The following is a 15,598-nucleotide window of genomic DNA, read 5'->3' on the forward strand; positions in this document are numbered from 1 at the left end:
AGTTTTCTTTTGAACTAGAGACAAGATATTTCATTGAACATTGTGTGACTTTTGATTTAGATTAATTTATTTGGTCTGGCTTGTTTTCCCTCCTCCTCCTCTTTTAGATTTGGCAGCGTACCTTTTACAGTTACGTCGAAAAATAGTGCCAGCTCAGACAGACAGATTTGTTTTATGATCATAACCTCACAGACTTTTCTGTGTTTATCAACAAAGACTTCATGTTTGCGATGCCTTACTCTTTTCATCTTCCTCTAGGATCGTGGAGGTTTCTGTCTGACTTATGAGGCATCAATGACCCGTCTGTTCAGGGAGGGCCGGACGGAGACTGTGCGATCCTGCTCCAATGAGAGCTGTGCCTTCGTCAAAGCTTTGGAGAGTGGAGAGGTACAAACAAATACCTTGATCCCCTGCTCTTATATATATTTAAAAAAAAAGTTTACACAATTTTTATTTCTTTAATTTATTGCCAATATGTTTTGTGCCGTGCTTTAGTGAAATGGAAGGGAAAATGCATATCTATTCATTTGTTGTATAATAAGGAAAAGTGTCATTTCTTTTGACAGGCAGCGGACCAATGCAGACTACTCTTCAGACAGGCTTCAGAGCGTCACCAGAACCTTTATCGCATGGCTATGACTGGAGCTGGGATCGACAGACATCTCTTCTGCCTTTATGTGGTCTCCAAATATTTGGGGGTGGAGTCACCCTTCCTAAAAGAGGTAAGTGCATTCAATATGTCACCTTTTGTTTACCTTGTTGACCCAGCGTTTAGTTACATTTACAAGACACTAAATATGCTTCTTTCTTTGATTATTCAAACATATTTCTCAGCCTCATCATAGTATCATCATACTTAACAAGTTTGAGTTCATATTGAGCTTTGGACACAACATATGCATTACAATAATTCAAACAGATGATATGATGTTGATGTTTATTATCTTAACCATCTTTGTGAAAAGTGCTAGCATGGTGATTATCTGTGAATACAACCCGCTTGTGCCAATGCCATTTAGCTTTTAAGAACAAACAGCCACTTAAATCTGAAATAACAAATACTTAAATGTAGAAATATTATAATTGTTTACATAATCAGTTTAAAGCTATGTATATGATGTTACCTATTACTTGGATAAAATAAGTGATCAAATTTGTCAAATCAAAATTTCAAACATTCACTGTGTTGTCTTTGTTCTGTTTTCAGTTAAAGAAAGACATTACATGTTATTCATCCCATCAACTTCTGTTTTAGCATTTCACATGACAGCTATTTTGGAGTTGGAGTCATACTTCCTACTTGTTGAAAGTAGAACTCTCTTACCCTTCTGATCTGTCTTCTGTCCTTTGTTAGCTTTTTGGCTGATGATCAATATAGCCTAACTCCCTGCTGCTTGCCAAGTGTCATTCAAGATTTCAATAGGACAAAAATAACCTCTGACAATTCAATACTGCAGCATCATTAGGCTGATGGTTGCTTTAATGCTGGTGTTATGGAAATTGTTACGCTACAAGAGCGGTGTAAAAACTCTCTTATACAAAAGAGCACTTGTAGGTTCACATTCTCTGTCTCACCCCTCACTCTCTCTCACACCCCAGGTTTTGTCTGAGCCCTGGCGTCTCTCCACCAGTCAGACCCCAGTTCAGCAGATAGAGCTGTTTGACATTAAGAACTACCCGGACTACATATCTCTGGGAGGAGGGTTTGGACCTGTAAGTGATGCACACTTTCCCCCACATGTAACAGTAAATTTAGACTGGGCCTGAAGTTAGCTATGTGGCTAATATAGTTCTAAACACACATTTTGGTATATCTTTACAGTGCAATATGTCATCTGTTATCCCTGACTCTAAATCATCTCTGTGGTCTTGTTAGGTTGCTGATGACGGCTATGGGGTGTCATACATCATCGTGGGCGAGGATATGATCAACTTCCATGTGTCCTCCAAATACTCCTTCTCTGATACTGTAAGTTAAGCCTGTTTGTGTCATCACTGTTCAGATTAGATACTGGCTTCTTCTAAAGTAAACATGGTCACAGTTGTTTTGCAACTAGTTCAAATCCAGTCCTAATTCCCTCTGTATTGTAGTGCTTCCAGCTGTAGTATTTTTCCACTCAGGACTGGATAAATCTTCTTGGTTCCTTTTTATGGTTTTAGGGTTAAGCTTTCTTTGTTTGCACAGCAGTCAACCACTCAACTGAGTGAAAATGAAAGCATGAACTGTGGAAAATGCCAGTTTTTATTGGTGCATGTATGAGTCATCATCCTGCTTGTGTGGACATGCAGCTGTGGAATTCAGTCAATTATGCATCAACTCAAGCCAGACTGGTTAGTAAAAAGACCTGGTTTCTTTATTCAAAGAAAACAATGGTCAGCTATTCTTCTTATAAGAGAGGATAGCAAGAGTATGTAGCAAGCAGATGTGCTTCTAACGTGAATGGTAAGTAGTGCTGAACCCTCATAGTGCTTTCTTAGTCTTCCAAACACTCAATGTTCAGGGATCATCAACATCTAAAGATTCGTGGAACAGCTAAACTTGAAAGTATCCAAACTGAGGCTTGGTTGCACCAGCTTTCATTAATTATAACACCACAAAAGCACATGACAGACAAAGGACACAGACTGTGCATTGCTTTGCTGTTTTCAGTTCCCTTTTCTGGATTCATAGCAGGATCCTTTGTTCATGAAAGGATTCACAAAGCTAGACAAAAAAGAGCTAATGTAAGGTACCGCAAGTCTGTCAAGAAATAACAAGAAATTGCAGCAAATTACAGGAAACACATTTTCGTGTTGTGTTTCAATTAGGGCAAACAAGATAGTCACAAAGCCTTCACATTAGGGATGTAAATTTTAAGTATTTTCCATTATTGATTTTTTGGAAATGTTAACAATCAATTATCGATTAATCAATAAAAAACCATTGAGCTTTCTTACGTCAAAAACAATTCCAATTAAGTTGTTTTCCCCCTAAATCATATTTTCCACAGCAACAAGTTGCATATAACTGACAGTATTGATTACGGGTACAACATGTTAAAAACATTTTTTATTTTATTTATTTTTAAGTTATATTTTTAGGGCTTTTTGCCTTTATTCGTTAGGACAGCTGAAGAGAGACAGGAAATGTGGGGAGAGAGCGGGGGAAGACATGCAGGAGATGGTCGCAGCTGGGAATCGAACCGGCGACCCCTGCGAAGAGGACTGTAGCCTCTGTATGTGGGGCGCTTAGACCGCTAGGCCACCAGCGCCCCTTAAAAACATTTTTGACTCTGATTATCAACGATCAGGCTCATAAAAATATTATCTGCGGACATAGTCTTATAAAGTGAAGGCTCACTGTCCGTGGCGTTGTTTGCAGCAGTTGCATATTGATCCTCTTTAAAAGGCGCACGTGGAGACCTGACCCGCAGCCACCAGCTGAGCATCTCTGCTGTGCACAACACAGCTGATCAGCTGATTCACATCAAAACATGCTTCAAACTTAAAACACCTCCCTGATAGCTGAACCAAATATGAGACCATGTTGTTTGTCCCCCGTGACGGAAAATTGAAAACAAAAATGCGTGTTTCGAGTAATTTCAATCAATTAATCTATACTCGACTAATTGTTTACATCCCTACATCAATTTTAAGTAATCTCCGTGATTGATCTTTGGAAGTGTTAACGATCAATTATCGATTAGCCATTGACAAAACCATAGACGTTTTCCATGACAAAAACAATGCCAAATGCGTTTTTTCCCCTAAATCAAATTTTCCTTAGCAACACAATGTATATAACTGACAGTATTGAATATCTACGGATCATATTGAGGCGTACAAAATGTTAAACACACTGAATATCAACTTGTGGAGCAGGCTCATAAAAATAATCCCAGTGGACATACAGTCATATAAAGCGAAGCCTCAGTCTACAACATGTGGATTTACTGCAACAAGAGCACTAAATAGAAACATATTTCAGACTCACAGTGTCCAGTTTTCAGTCTACTCATTCTTAGTGAGAAAAATAAGCATGTGTACGTGGTCAGTTGGGAGTGCAACCGGGTCATAATCAGTCCGGCGGCAGATTTTAAAAAAAAGCGCTCGTTGGAACCCTGTCACTCAGTCGCATCACCCTTCTGAGCGTCTCCGCCGTGCACAACACCTTTAGTCCGCTGATTCACATCACAACATGCTTTATATTTGAAACACATGCCTGATAGCTGAACGAAATATGAGACCACGTGATGTTTGTTCTAACAATCAATTAATGGATACTCGATTCATTAACATCCCTAGTTCAAGCACAATAATTTCAGTCTTGTTTTCATCAAAGTTTAAAAGTTTAAGGACATCCAGGTTTTTGAGGCAGTTCAGTAATGGATCCAGGAAGCATCAGGCGAAACTGTCAGACAGCAGAAGAGCTTATCCCAACTACACCCCTCCCAAGAGTGCCCCCTGACAATGTATACACTGAGTTGATTATTTCAAGATTAGTGGGTGCCACATTTTTTCAAGTGTCTCAAGTCTGTCTTTAAGAATCAATGCAATTCTCTCTAAATAAAGCGTATCCGTCATCTCAGTTAAGACACAGTTTGATTGTAAGTAGGAGGATCTGTTTCCAAGTAGTGAGCAGGCCATAAGAAAGAAGATATTGTTAAGCGATTTGGAAATTCCTAATACCTTCTGACACCCCAAACATAATAAATGACCCCAAGAACTTTTAAAAGAAAATTAAAGATTCCAATCCAGAAAGATCTGCAAACTGGGACACAGGGTGTGACTGTGTATTGATCGCTTCTGCTGAGTTGCGTTCATCACAGTGTTGTGAGACATATTTTCATGTTGTGCATTTAGGAAACAAAAAAGTTAGCTGATGCACTGCCAAGGTTTAACAAGCTGATTTCAATTTTGGTGCGTTCCAATTTTCTTCAAAAGAACAAAAACAAACTCTTACAGAGAGAAACAACAGAATGCTTTTGCAACCTTTCTTTTATGGATACTCACTTTGATTAAATCTGAACCCTGTTACATGACCATCTATGATTTCACTCAAACAAATCTCCCCCAGAAAACGTTATTCCTTGTGTCTTCATGTTTTTTTATGTTGACTTTTTAGAGTAGATAAAACTCTTAAAATTGTAGTACGAGTCCTGTAATACTTCCACTTATCACCTTCCTCTCTCTCTTAATCCTTTCGTCACCTCCTTCCTCTTTCACTTATCCACCCACAGTCCCTTTTCCTCGCTCTTCCCTTTTTTGAAACTGTCAATCTAAAACTGTATTTTCTTCACTTTTAGGACTCGCACAGATTCGGAGCTCAGATAAGTCAAGCTCTCCAAGACATCATGACTCTCTTGTCCACTGACCCCAAAACTTCCAAAGTCCCAGCCCAGCATCAGGCCAAGAAGCTCCTCTGAATACAGCCAAACGCACCTCACCCCAGGGACAAGTGCTCTCCTCCAGATGTCTTATCTAAGCAAAGGCAGACCGTTAATCAGAACTCGTAATCTGTTATGTGAAGTGTTTATTAAAGTTTAAGACACAATAAGAAAGCTTTCAGGCCACACTCGGACAGAATCAAACATGCACAGAAGATCTTTGTTGATGTCTGTGGCTGCATTTCAACTTTCTTCAACATTCAGCCCAGCGACAAAAAACAGACATGCCTGAGCGAGAGCACAACCCTCAGAAGCTCTAATTCACCATTAAAATCATCCAGCCTTCCTGTATCAACAGGAGCTCATAAATAGATTTGGCATCAAAATGTAAACTTATGTCAGTGTTTTTTTTTTTTTGTTTTTTTTTATGTAGTTAAAGATCCATGTGTAACATGTCAGCGAGATTAAGCTTAGCAACACGTGAATGCAAAATGCTTGCAATCCCTACTTTCTTTGAGTTTATGAAACCTATGATGTGCCATTTTTAAGTAAGAGGGAGCAGAGGTCATCACTTGAGAAGGATTCTTAAGGGGGAGAATGAGAGCAGAGGAATTTGGACGAACACATAAAAAAAAAGCATTAAGGGACCTAAAGTGTTTTTTTTTTAAAACTGCAATTTTATGCTAGAGTTTGAGAGTGCATGTAGGTCTTTGGAAACATCTGAAACAACACATGATCAGACTGAAGCAGAGATGTTGGATAAAGGGAAAGATATGAAGAGCCCTCTGACCAAAAAGGCTATTTTCATTTAATTTCATGCGTTTCAACTGGGACTGGACGTTTTTAAACTAGACAATGAAAGACCCAGTTTAAGCATGCCCATTTTAAGTTTTTCCACTTGATGTTCAGAGTTACATCTGTCAGTCACCTGATCTTTGGACAAGATATGCATCCTTATGTGGATGAGGAGTTAACTGCCTGATGTTGTCAACAACAGCAATGATGTAAAAAAAAAAAATCATCTGCCCTTAAACATTGAATGAAGCATTTTACTCATTGTTCTTTCTTTTGCATATGAGGATGGAGGATTCAGATACTTCTATCATCTTTAAATACTACAGGAAAGTTGAAAGTTCTGCATTCTATCACATACAGTGAAATAGAAGTAAAGCAAGCAGCAAACCAATGTTTTCTCTCATTGTGAAACATTGCAGTCGCTTGTGGTTTCCCAAAGTTTCAAACCAATGTCCCAGATAGTGACAGCTGAAAGGCGGCCAGCCTGATCTGAGCCTTTGTGAAGCACTATGGAGATGGTCAAGCAAGGGTAAAGCTTGTAATCTTAATGAAGTTGAAAAAACAGGGTAACCACACAGCTCTTTTGAGTAGGCCACATTTAGACCAATCATAGGCCTGGTAACGTAATTCCTGAAAAATGTCCTTTCAGTTTATACAAAACAATTAAACATTTTTCCCCTGTGATTTTTTCATGAAGTTTTCATGATTCATGTACTCAAGACAACCTCACTGCTTTTATCTTTTAACCCTTTTTGTCCAGGATCAGGTGATACCACACCACTTAACTCTGACATTTATTTATAACCATATGTACAAAGAATGGAAGGTAAGGAAATAAACGTGGATGACTTTTTTTTCTATTATTGTTTTTTTAACTTTTGTTGTTAATATCGTCAGTTTAATGGATTAGCTTAATAGGGCGTAGACTTTTAATGTAATTTTAGGGATTCGCTTCAGCTCATTAGACGCAGTTTGAGATGTACTGCTGTCGAATGAAAGCACTTGATGTGTCGTTTTGTCTTTTCGTTATTCAGTCTAACACTCATCCTTTTTGGATTAACCGGGAACACATCAAACAAGGTGAAAGTGAACAGGCTACACAGCTCATGCTAACTCCTAAACTTTACTTTAAAATCAAGCACACTTCAAAGGGCATAGACAGACAGTATGGACTCTACTTTACAGGTTTGGCACAAACTAAAACAAACCACCTCTGTGAAGATGTTTCCATGCAGACTTTCACATAATAATCATTCCTTTTTTTTTTCAAAAAAAACACACGTGTGCCTGAATTTAAGTATTCCTACAGTAAAACAGTTTCAATGCAATCTCTAATCAATGCAATTCCTAAGGGAAACATGTAACAGATCATGTGTAACTTTATTCTGTGTGTGTAAATATGAATGTACTGATAGTTCCTGGCTTCATCATCATCATGTGTTTTCACCTGCAGTGAGATGTAGTGGTTAAAAGAACGATCAAGTGAACTACTACGTAAACACTTTGAAAGTAAACAGGACTTGAAGGTGTATAGCGGGTCCACTATGCCTCTGCTCATGTTGCTATTTCTGATATCTATTTTTAGACATAGTTGGCTCAATGTAACAATGTAACAGACCACAGTGGCTTCTATTTCCAACTCTGATTCAACTATTTCTGGCTCCTTTCCCAAACTCTTCAATGCCAGGTTAGCCGGTTACCAGCAACAAGGCATGCACCTCAGTTAAGAGAGTTTGTAAAGACGACTCCTGGAGCAAGATACAACTTAACTACTTCAGTCAACTTGTAACAGCTTCTTTCGGTGGAAAACAGACAATGCATTGGCTTGTTTTGTTACTGTGTCTGCTTTACTACTTTGACATAATCAAGTTTTGTTTTCCGGTTACAGAGAGATTCTTCATGATCGAGAGTAGGTGCAAACATTTGGAATAACAGAACTAGATGAGTCTAACTTGTTTTTCCAGATCAGATGCAGGCGTTCATATCAAAAATATTTGTTTAATAGTTTTCCTTTGTCTCGTCTAAACTGACTTTTCGTATCGTGCGGTTACATTTAAGGCCACTCTGTAGCAGTTTTCAGAGCTCAAGATAAAGGCATTAAGATAAAATCTATACTTGGTGCTTCACGTAATGCCTCAGCCTGCCTATGAAACCCCAAACCAGTCTTACCGACTCTTGCCTTACTCTTTTCCACTGAGCCTCATTCAGTGTGTTACTGTCACATAGTATGTGATAAAACATACTGGATCAGGGCTCTCAAGTTTTCAACTATATGGAAATGAGCCACTAAAACAGCACAGCAAAGGTCAGCAGACAGGTTGACATTGATCACAGTAACTGAGAATAAAAGGACTCTCTTCTCTTGCTTTTTAATTTGGCCTGTTTTTTTTAATTATTGTTTATTGTCCATGTCATTTGTACACCTGTTGTTTTAAGTCTTGGTTAATGGTGATGTTTAAGCATTTTGGATGAATTTGTGGGTATTGTAGTTTTAAATATAATATCCCATGTTTACCGGTTTTACACTACCAAGAGATGCTAACTGCTGTTTTTGTTTCAAAAGCGTACTCAAATGTCGGTTGTGGATTTAGTGAAGAAGGCCTTTTTAAGATGGTGATGGTGTGTGAAATAAAATACTAACTGACCATACTCTGCAACTGTGTCTGTCTTTTTCTTGAACTGTGAATTCTAGAGTTGGTTGTGTGCTGCAACTGCCAAGCAAAATAAAAACTGCTTTCATAGTTCAACACTTTGACCTCATGCTTGTTGTCTTAATTTGTGTGTTTAATCTTATTTTGGTTTATCTTGTGTGTGACAACCGTCCCTGTGATGGGGTTGGTTGTCACAATGTGTCAGAGTGTCTTTGATAGTTAATTGCCTCTTTGTTACAATGAGTTGGAAAATGAGAGGGATATACATTTCAAGCCAACACCTTAAGCTTCAATTAAATAATGTAGGAATGACTATTAAAAGATGTTTTGATGATGAGCAATCATCAAAACAGTAAAAAGTGTGACAACCAACCCCGTTCTCCCCTACTGCTAGTAGGCTTTAATTGCTACAACAAAACTGCCCTAAAAATCAGTTTCCCTAGAAGAACCCACATCAAGGGGCTGGCTTTTCAGAATTGACCTTTATGTGTTAAACAGTTAAAAGTCAGAAATAGTCTCTGTTATATGTAATGTTAAATTTGAAAAAAAAAACCACACATATTTAATTACGATATACAGGCTGTTCTCTTACAATGCAGTCCCAAGTTAGCTTGAATTATTTCTTTTTGATTTTGACAAAGTTGTGATTTGTCTACAAAAGTGAGGACTGCCTCCTGTCAAATCTTCATTTGGCTAGCTATTTTATAATTTTTTCAATTTATCAGAATGGATATCAAACCTCATTCAAATAAACAAACCATGGAATACTGCAGCAACTCATTGCTGCGTATAATTCAAACTTTAAAACCATAACGTGAAGATGCTAGATGTGGCATTTTGAGATAATTAGACACATCGACGCAACAGAGAGGGCTACTGGCAGACAGACAGACAGATTGTTAGATAGGTCTGACAGGTGGATCAAGACAGATGTGCAGAAGCCAACAGCATACATGAAGCCCACATACTTTCTCCTCCAGCTCCAAAAATATGTAAGACAGCCACTTTCTTAACCAGACACAATTGAGACACAGTTGAGATCATTGGCCTCTTTTAGGATTTAGTTCTTGAAGATTCTATCAGGGGGCATAGAGGGGAAAGTTTGTAGAGGGGGAAACCACCTAGTGTTAGACCTCAAAAAAGCAAAGTAGGCAGGGGGATTATGTTTCTATAAGACACCATCTTGAGGAGATCTTTAAAACACTTTACATGCACTTCAGAACGCTAGCATCTGAACCTGGGGTATGTATATACAGTTGAAACAAGAAGTTTAAATACACTGTATAAAAAGACATAATCTTTTTTTTCCTCACTGTCTGACATTAAATCAGACTAATCGTTTCTTGTTTTATGTCAGTTAGGATTACCAAAATTATTTCTATTTGCTAAATGTCAGAATAATGAGAGAGAGAATTTATTAGAGGTTTTAGTATTACTTTCTTCAAAGTCAAAAGTTTACATACACTATGATTACTGTGCCTTTAAACAATTTGGGAAAGCCCAGATGATGATGATGATGATGATGGCTTTGGAAGCTTTTGATAGGTTTATTGACAACAATTTAGTTAACTTGAGGCACACCTGTGGATGTATTTTATAGGCACAATCCAAACACACTGCTTCCTTGTGAGACATCATGGGAAAATCAAAAGAAATCAGCCAAGATATCAGGAACAGAATTGTTGACCTCCACAACTCTGGTTCATACTTGCAAGCCTGAGAACACCATCCCAACTGTGAAGTATGGGGGTGGCAGCATCATGTTGTGGGGCTGTTTTGCTGCAGGAGGGACTGGTGCTCTTCACAAAATAGATGGCATCATGAAGAAAGAACATTATGTGGAAATATTGAAGCAACATCTCAAGACATCAGCCAGGAAGTTAAAGCTTGGGTGCAAATGGGTCTTCCAAATGGACAATAATCCTAAGCATGCTGCCAAATAAGTAACAAAGTGGCTTAAGGACAACAAAGTCAATGTTTTGAAGTGGCCATAACAAAGCCCTGATCTCAATCCCATAGAAAATTGGTGGGCAGATCTGAAAAGGTGTGTGCGAGCAAGACAGCCTACAAACCTGATTCAGTTACACCAGTTCTGTCAGGAGGAGTGGGACAAAATTCCAGCAAACTATTGTGAGAGGCTTGTGGAAGATTACCCAAAACTTTTGACCCAAGTCATACAGTTTAAAGGCAATGCAACCAAATACTAGAGAAATGTATGTAAACTTTTGACTTTGAAGAAAATAATAATAAAATGTATCACAAATTCTCTCTCTCATTATTCTGACATTAAGCAAATAGAAATAATTTTGGTAATCCTAACTGACCTGAAACAAGAAACGTTTAGTCTGATTTAATGTCAGACAGTGAGAAAAAAAGATTATGTGTCTTTTTATACAGTGTATGTAAACTTCTGGTTTCAACTGTATATATATATACAGTCCAATAATTCCTGTACCAAGAAAAGGCTTTTCAGGGTGAGATCAACTACCCCACAACTAAATTTAGACCCTGATCCCTGCTGTTGAAGCGCGCATAGATCCTCAAAAGGTCCCTTTTTGCTGGGGAAAGTACCTGTGGTACGGTAAAAGCACCTTTAGAAGAAGAGAGGGTGTCTGCTTCCCAGACCAAAGCTAGCAGGAGGTTCCTCGGGAGAAGGAATAAATAATTGACAGCTGTGCCTCCCAAACCACTTCTGGAGTCTTTGCACCACAAAGCAGGCCTGCATCCTGCAAGCCAAATCAGTTAGGGTAATGGGCACTTTGGGCTCGTAAGGAAATGATGGTGCCAGACAGTTAATAGCTTTGTGGTGGGAATAAGATCTCAGTGTCTTGAAAGCTTGTCCTATTAACTCATTTCACTGTTCTGCTATATTTAATATTGCTTTGTGCTCCCTTGCAGAGACTGTAATGAGAAGATTGATCCTGTTGTCTCTTACAGATGAAGGTAAGGTACTTGTTACATAGAGCCAAGCCCCAAAAATGATCACAACATTTTAAAATGCATAGCAAATTAGACTGACCATAGAAAATCAATAAAGGAGGTTACGTCCCCCTCCCAAAAACAGTTATGTAGCCTATAATAACAAGTCACAAATCTGAATTGTCACCCTTCAGTTTCAGAACTAAATTAAATGTAGTGTAACACATGACTGTGTGTATGGGTTCATCAACCTAATGACACATGTCCACAGTGACCTTCTCTCTATTTCCTCACAATAGTTCAGCACAGATCTACTTCGGTTCCAGAAGCATTTTAACACACGGCAGGAGCCTGGTCTTGCTCCTCCTTCTCTCTCCATCTTTCTCCCAGGTCCAGCATGATACTACAGGGTAGAGGAGACCAATCAATAAACAGTCTTCCCCTGTGTCAATTAACTCTGGCACTGCTCCCAAACATCTCTCCCCTGCAGCTGAGCCTACAGCATGCCCCACCACCAGGGCCATAGCCATTATTTCAGAAGTGAGGGAGACAAATTGTTTGGGTTGTTAAGATTTTAGCGCAAAATGGTATTTTTATCTTGTTGTTTCAATTATAATTATTCTTTTTTAAAATGTTTTTTGGTATTTTGTGTCTTAATTGATATGACAGCTGAAGAGAGACAGGAAACATGAGGAGTAGAGAGCAGAGAAAGACATGCAGCAAAGCGTCATGGCCAGAATGAAACCAGCGGCCGTTGCGTCAAGCATTATAGCCTCTATTCAGTGGTGCACTCACGGTGCCACCCCTGGTGCCATTATGTCTGTAGAAAACGTTCTGAATTCCCCCTTGGATTCCACTGTAGTAAATAAAATATTAAAAATTGCCCTCTCTGGTGCCCTTTCAGAGGAAAATGCAGGAAAAAGTGCCATCTAGATGCGCTACCTATGTAAAAAAACAACAACAAATAAGTGCCCTCTGGATGTCCCTAAAATGCATAAAATTCAAAAAAGGTGCCCTTTAGATGCCCCTAAAATGTATAAAACATCTGCCCATGTAGTTCATTATATGTTATGTTATGTTATGTTATGTTTATTATGTAATATAATCAATAATATAGAAAGTAGTAAATAGTCAGTTTTCCTTTTTTCATAATTCAATTTCCAGCACAAATGGTGACAAATATTCACCAGAATGCAGGAATTAAAGCTAGGGTTGGTAGCCATGGAAAACTAGCTTGAATTTGAATGTAGCATTTCCTTAGGACTCCTACTAACCCCTCCCCTCGCAGCTCCTCCAAAACGTCGCCCCTGCTCACATGCATGAGCGCCACTGATTCGCGACCATTTGATTGTGACTGATTCAAAACCAGTCCTCAGTACATCGTTTGTGTTTTTCACTACGTCAATGAAATGTACGCACAGGAGGCGGGCTGAGCGGCAGGATGGGATTTGATTGGTTTCATAATTTGGCCCCTGATGGCAGGGATTGGTTGGTGTTTTCCGAGGTTTACTTCGGCTGTAGGTAGCAGCTTTTTTTCGCTCTTTTTTAAGAACACATTATGTATTGATTGCCATCGGGACATAAAGATCATATTAAACAGTATAGCAAAAAGTGTATCTAAATCTGACTACCAACCCCAGCTTTAAGTGTTAGTGGCTCAACATTCTCTGGGGGTGGTCCCCGATACCCCCCTCTTGTTAACACTGCCTCAGTAAATCTAAATTCACCCTAAAATGTGAGTACCAGGTATTTGGGTGCCCAAAAAGCCTGTACGCCAATGCCTCTATTCATGGGGCACACTTAAATGGCTAGGCCAAGGGAACCCGCTTTCTTTGATTCTGAGCATCTAATACTTAATTCCCTGCATCGTGGTTATTGCAGGGGATGTGTACCCCATGTACCCCCATCTGCTACACCCCTGCCCACCACCACAATAGCCTAAAATGCAATGATGAGCTGATCACTTTCTGGTTCCAGCTCTATAGTTGGACTCATTTCTGTACTCTGATATTAAATACAGTTACACCCAAAGTGAAAAAAAATGTGTTTTGACACCAACAAAAAACCATGCTAAAAGTTTGATATATTAAAGGTGACATATTACGCTCTTTTTCATCAAAATATATTGGTCTAAGAGGTCCCCAAAACATGTCTTTAAAGTTTATGCTAAAAAAAACACTTTGAAATCAGATTTTGGCATGCCTGAAAACCCCTCTTTTTCAGCCCGGCTTAGAACAGTCGGTTTTCTCTCTGACCACGCCCCCTCAGGAAGTGGATGTGGCCTCGGCTGTCCAGCACATTGATTTAATGTTTACATGTTGGCTGAATATACACGGCTGCCCACAGACCCGCGTTACTTCAACCCTCTGAATTTGATCCAGAATCTGATCCTGACGGAGAGGCGCCTGCAGCAGGACCTTTCTGAACGATTGGTCACAGATTTTGTGTTTCTTGTTGTTTTATTTGTCAGTATGTCGACGTGTGTCTTGGTACACAGCTACGAACATGTAGCTACGTGGCTATGCTAACTAGCGCTAGCACTTTTCCATGAAAAATAAAAATCACCCTCTAGATCTTCAAATCTGCAGACGTGGGGAGTAAAACCGACCTTTGTGTTTATTAAGACAGCCTACAACTAGCACGCCTCCCTCCTAAGCTCCTTGTTAGCACACAGGTGTGCAGGTAATGGAAAAACGGAGGAGGGGTTGAGTTGTATTTTATACAGTCTATGGGCTGAACAGGCTCCGAGCTCTGACTTCCGTTAAAGACCGGATGTCGTTGTGACGTATGAAAAACACTGAAAACTGAAACGACTCGTTTCAGGACACATTTACAGAAAGGTGGAGACCAATCAATAAACAGTCTTCCCCTGTGTCAATTAACTCCGGCACTGCTCCCAAACATCTCTCCCCTGCAGCTGAGCCTACAGCATGCCCCACCACCAGGGCCATAGCCATTATTTCAGAAGTGAGGGAGACAAATTGTTTGGGTTGTTAAGATTTTAGCTCAAAATGGTATTTTTATCTTGTTGTTTCAATTATAATTATTCTTTTTTAAAATGTTTTTTGGTATTTTGTGTCTTAATTGATATGACAGCTGAAGAGAGACAGGAAACATGAGGAGTAGAGAGCAGAGAAAGACATGCAGCAAAGCTTCATGGCCAGAATGAAACCAGCGGCTGTTGCGTCAAGCATTATAGCCTCTATTCAGTTGTGCACTCACGGTGCCCCCCCTGGTGCCATTATGTCTGTAGAAAACGTTCTGAATTCCCCCTTGGATTCCACTGTAGTAAATAAAATATTAAAAATTGCCCTCTCTGGTGCCCTTTCAGAGGAAAATGCAGGAAAAAGTGCCATCTAGATGCGCTACCTATGTATAAAAAAAAAATAAAAAAAAAATAAGTGCCCTCTGGATGTCCCTAAAATGCATAAAATTCAAAAAAGGTGCCCTTTAGATGCCCCTAAAATTTATAAAACATCTGCCCATGTAGTTCATTATATGTTTTGTTATGTTTATTATGTAATATAATCAATAATATAGAAAGTAGTAAATAGTCAGTTTTCGTTTTTTCATAATTCAATTTCCAGCACAAATGGTCACAAATATTCACCAGAATGCAGGAATTAAAGCTAGGGTTGGTAGCCATGGAAAACTAGCTTGAATTGGAATGTAGCATTTCCTTAGGACTCCTACTAACCCCTCCCCTCGCAGCTCCTCCAAAACGAAATCAGAACAGGGGCAGAATGGATTTTTTTTCATTTTCGGGGGGGTTTGTAGACATGCCACGGACACATATTTCAGGTAGAGAACCATTAATAAGTCGATTTTGCATGATATGTCACTTTTATAGCCTAAATAAGCAATATT

General features: G+C 39.1%; 1 protein-coding gene across 1 annotated transcript in view; it reads left to right on the top strand.

Annotated features, from left to right (window-relative positions):
* cpt1cb (carnitine palmitoyltransferase 1Cb) overlaps window positions 1-8,813 on the top strand; it is a 54,641-nt gene extending 45,828 nt beyond the window's left edge. Inside the window, exons 15-19 of the mRNA XM_034710944.1 lie at window positions 259-387; window positions 567-722; window positions 1,600-1,713; window positions 1,877-1,969; window positions 5,286-8,813. Of these exons, the coding sequence (XP_034566835.1) occupies window positions 259-387; window positions 567-722; window positions 1,600-1,713; window positions 1,877-1,969; window positions 5,286-5,405 (612 nt within the window). The 3' untranslated portion in view covers window positions 5,406-8,813. The remainder of the gene's footprint in view (window positions 1-258; window positions 388-566; window positions 723-1,599; window positions 1,714-1,876; window positions 1,970-5,285) is intronic.
* Window positions 8,814-15,598: the final 6,785 nt, after the last annotated feature.

This window comes from Notolabrus celidotus, chromosome 20 (genome assembly GCF_009762535.1).
Source record: "Notolabrus celidotus isolate fNotCel1 chromosome 20, fNotCel1.pri, whole genome shotgun sequence".
NCBI lineage: Eukaryota > Metazoa > Chordata > Actinopteri > Labriformes > Labridae > Notolabrus > Notolabrus celidotus.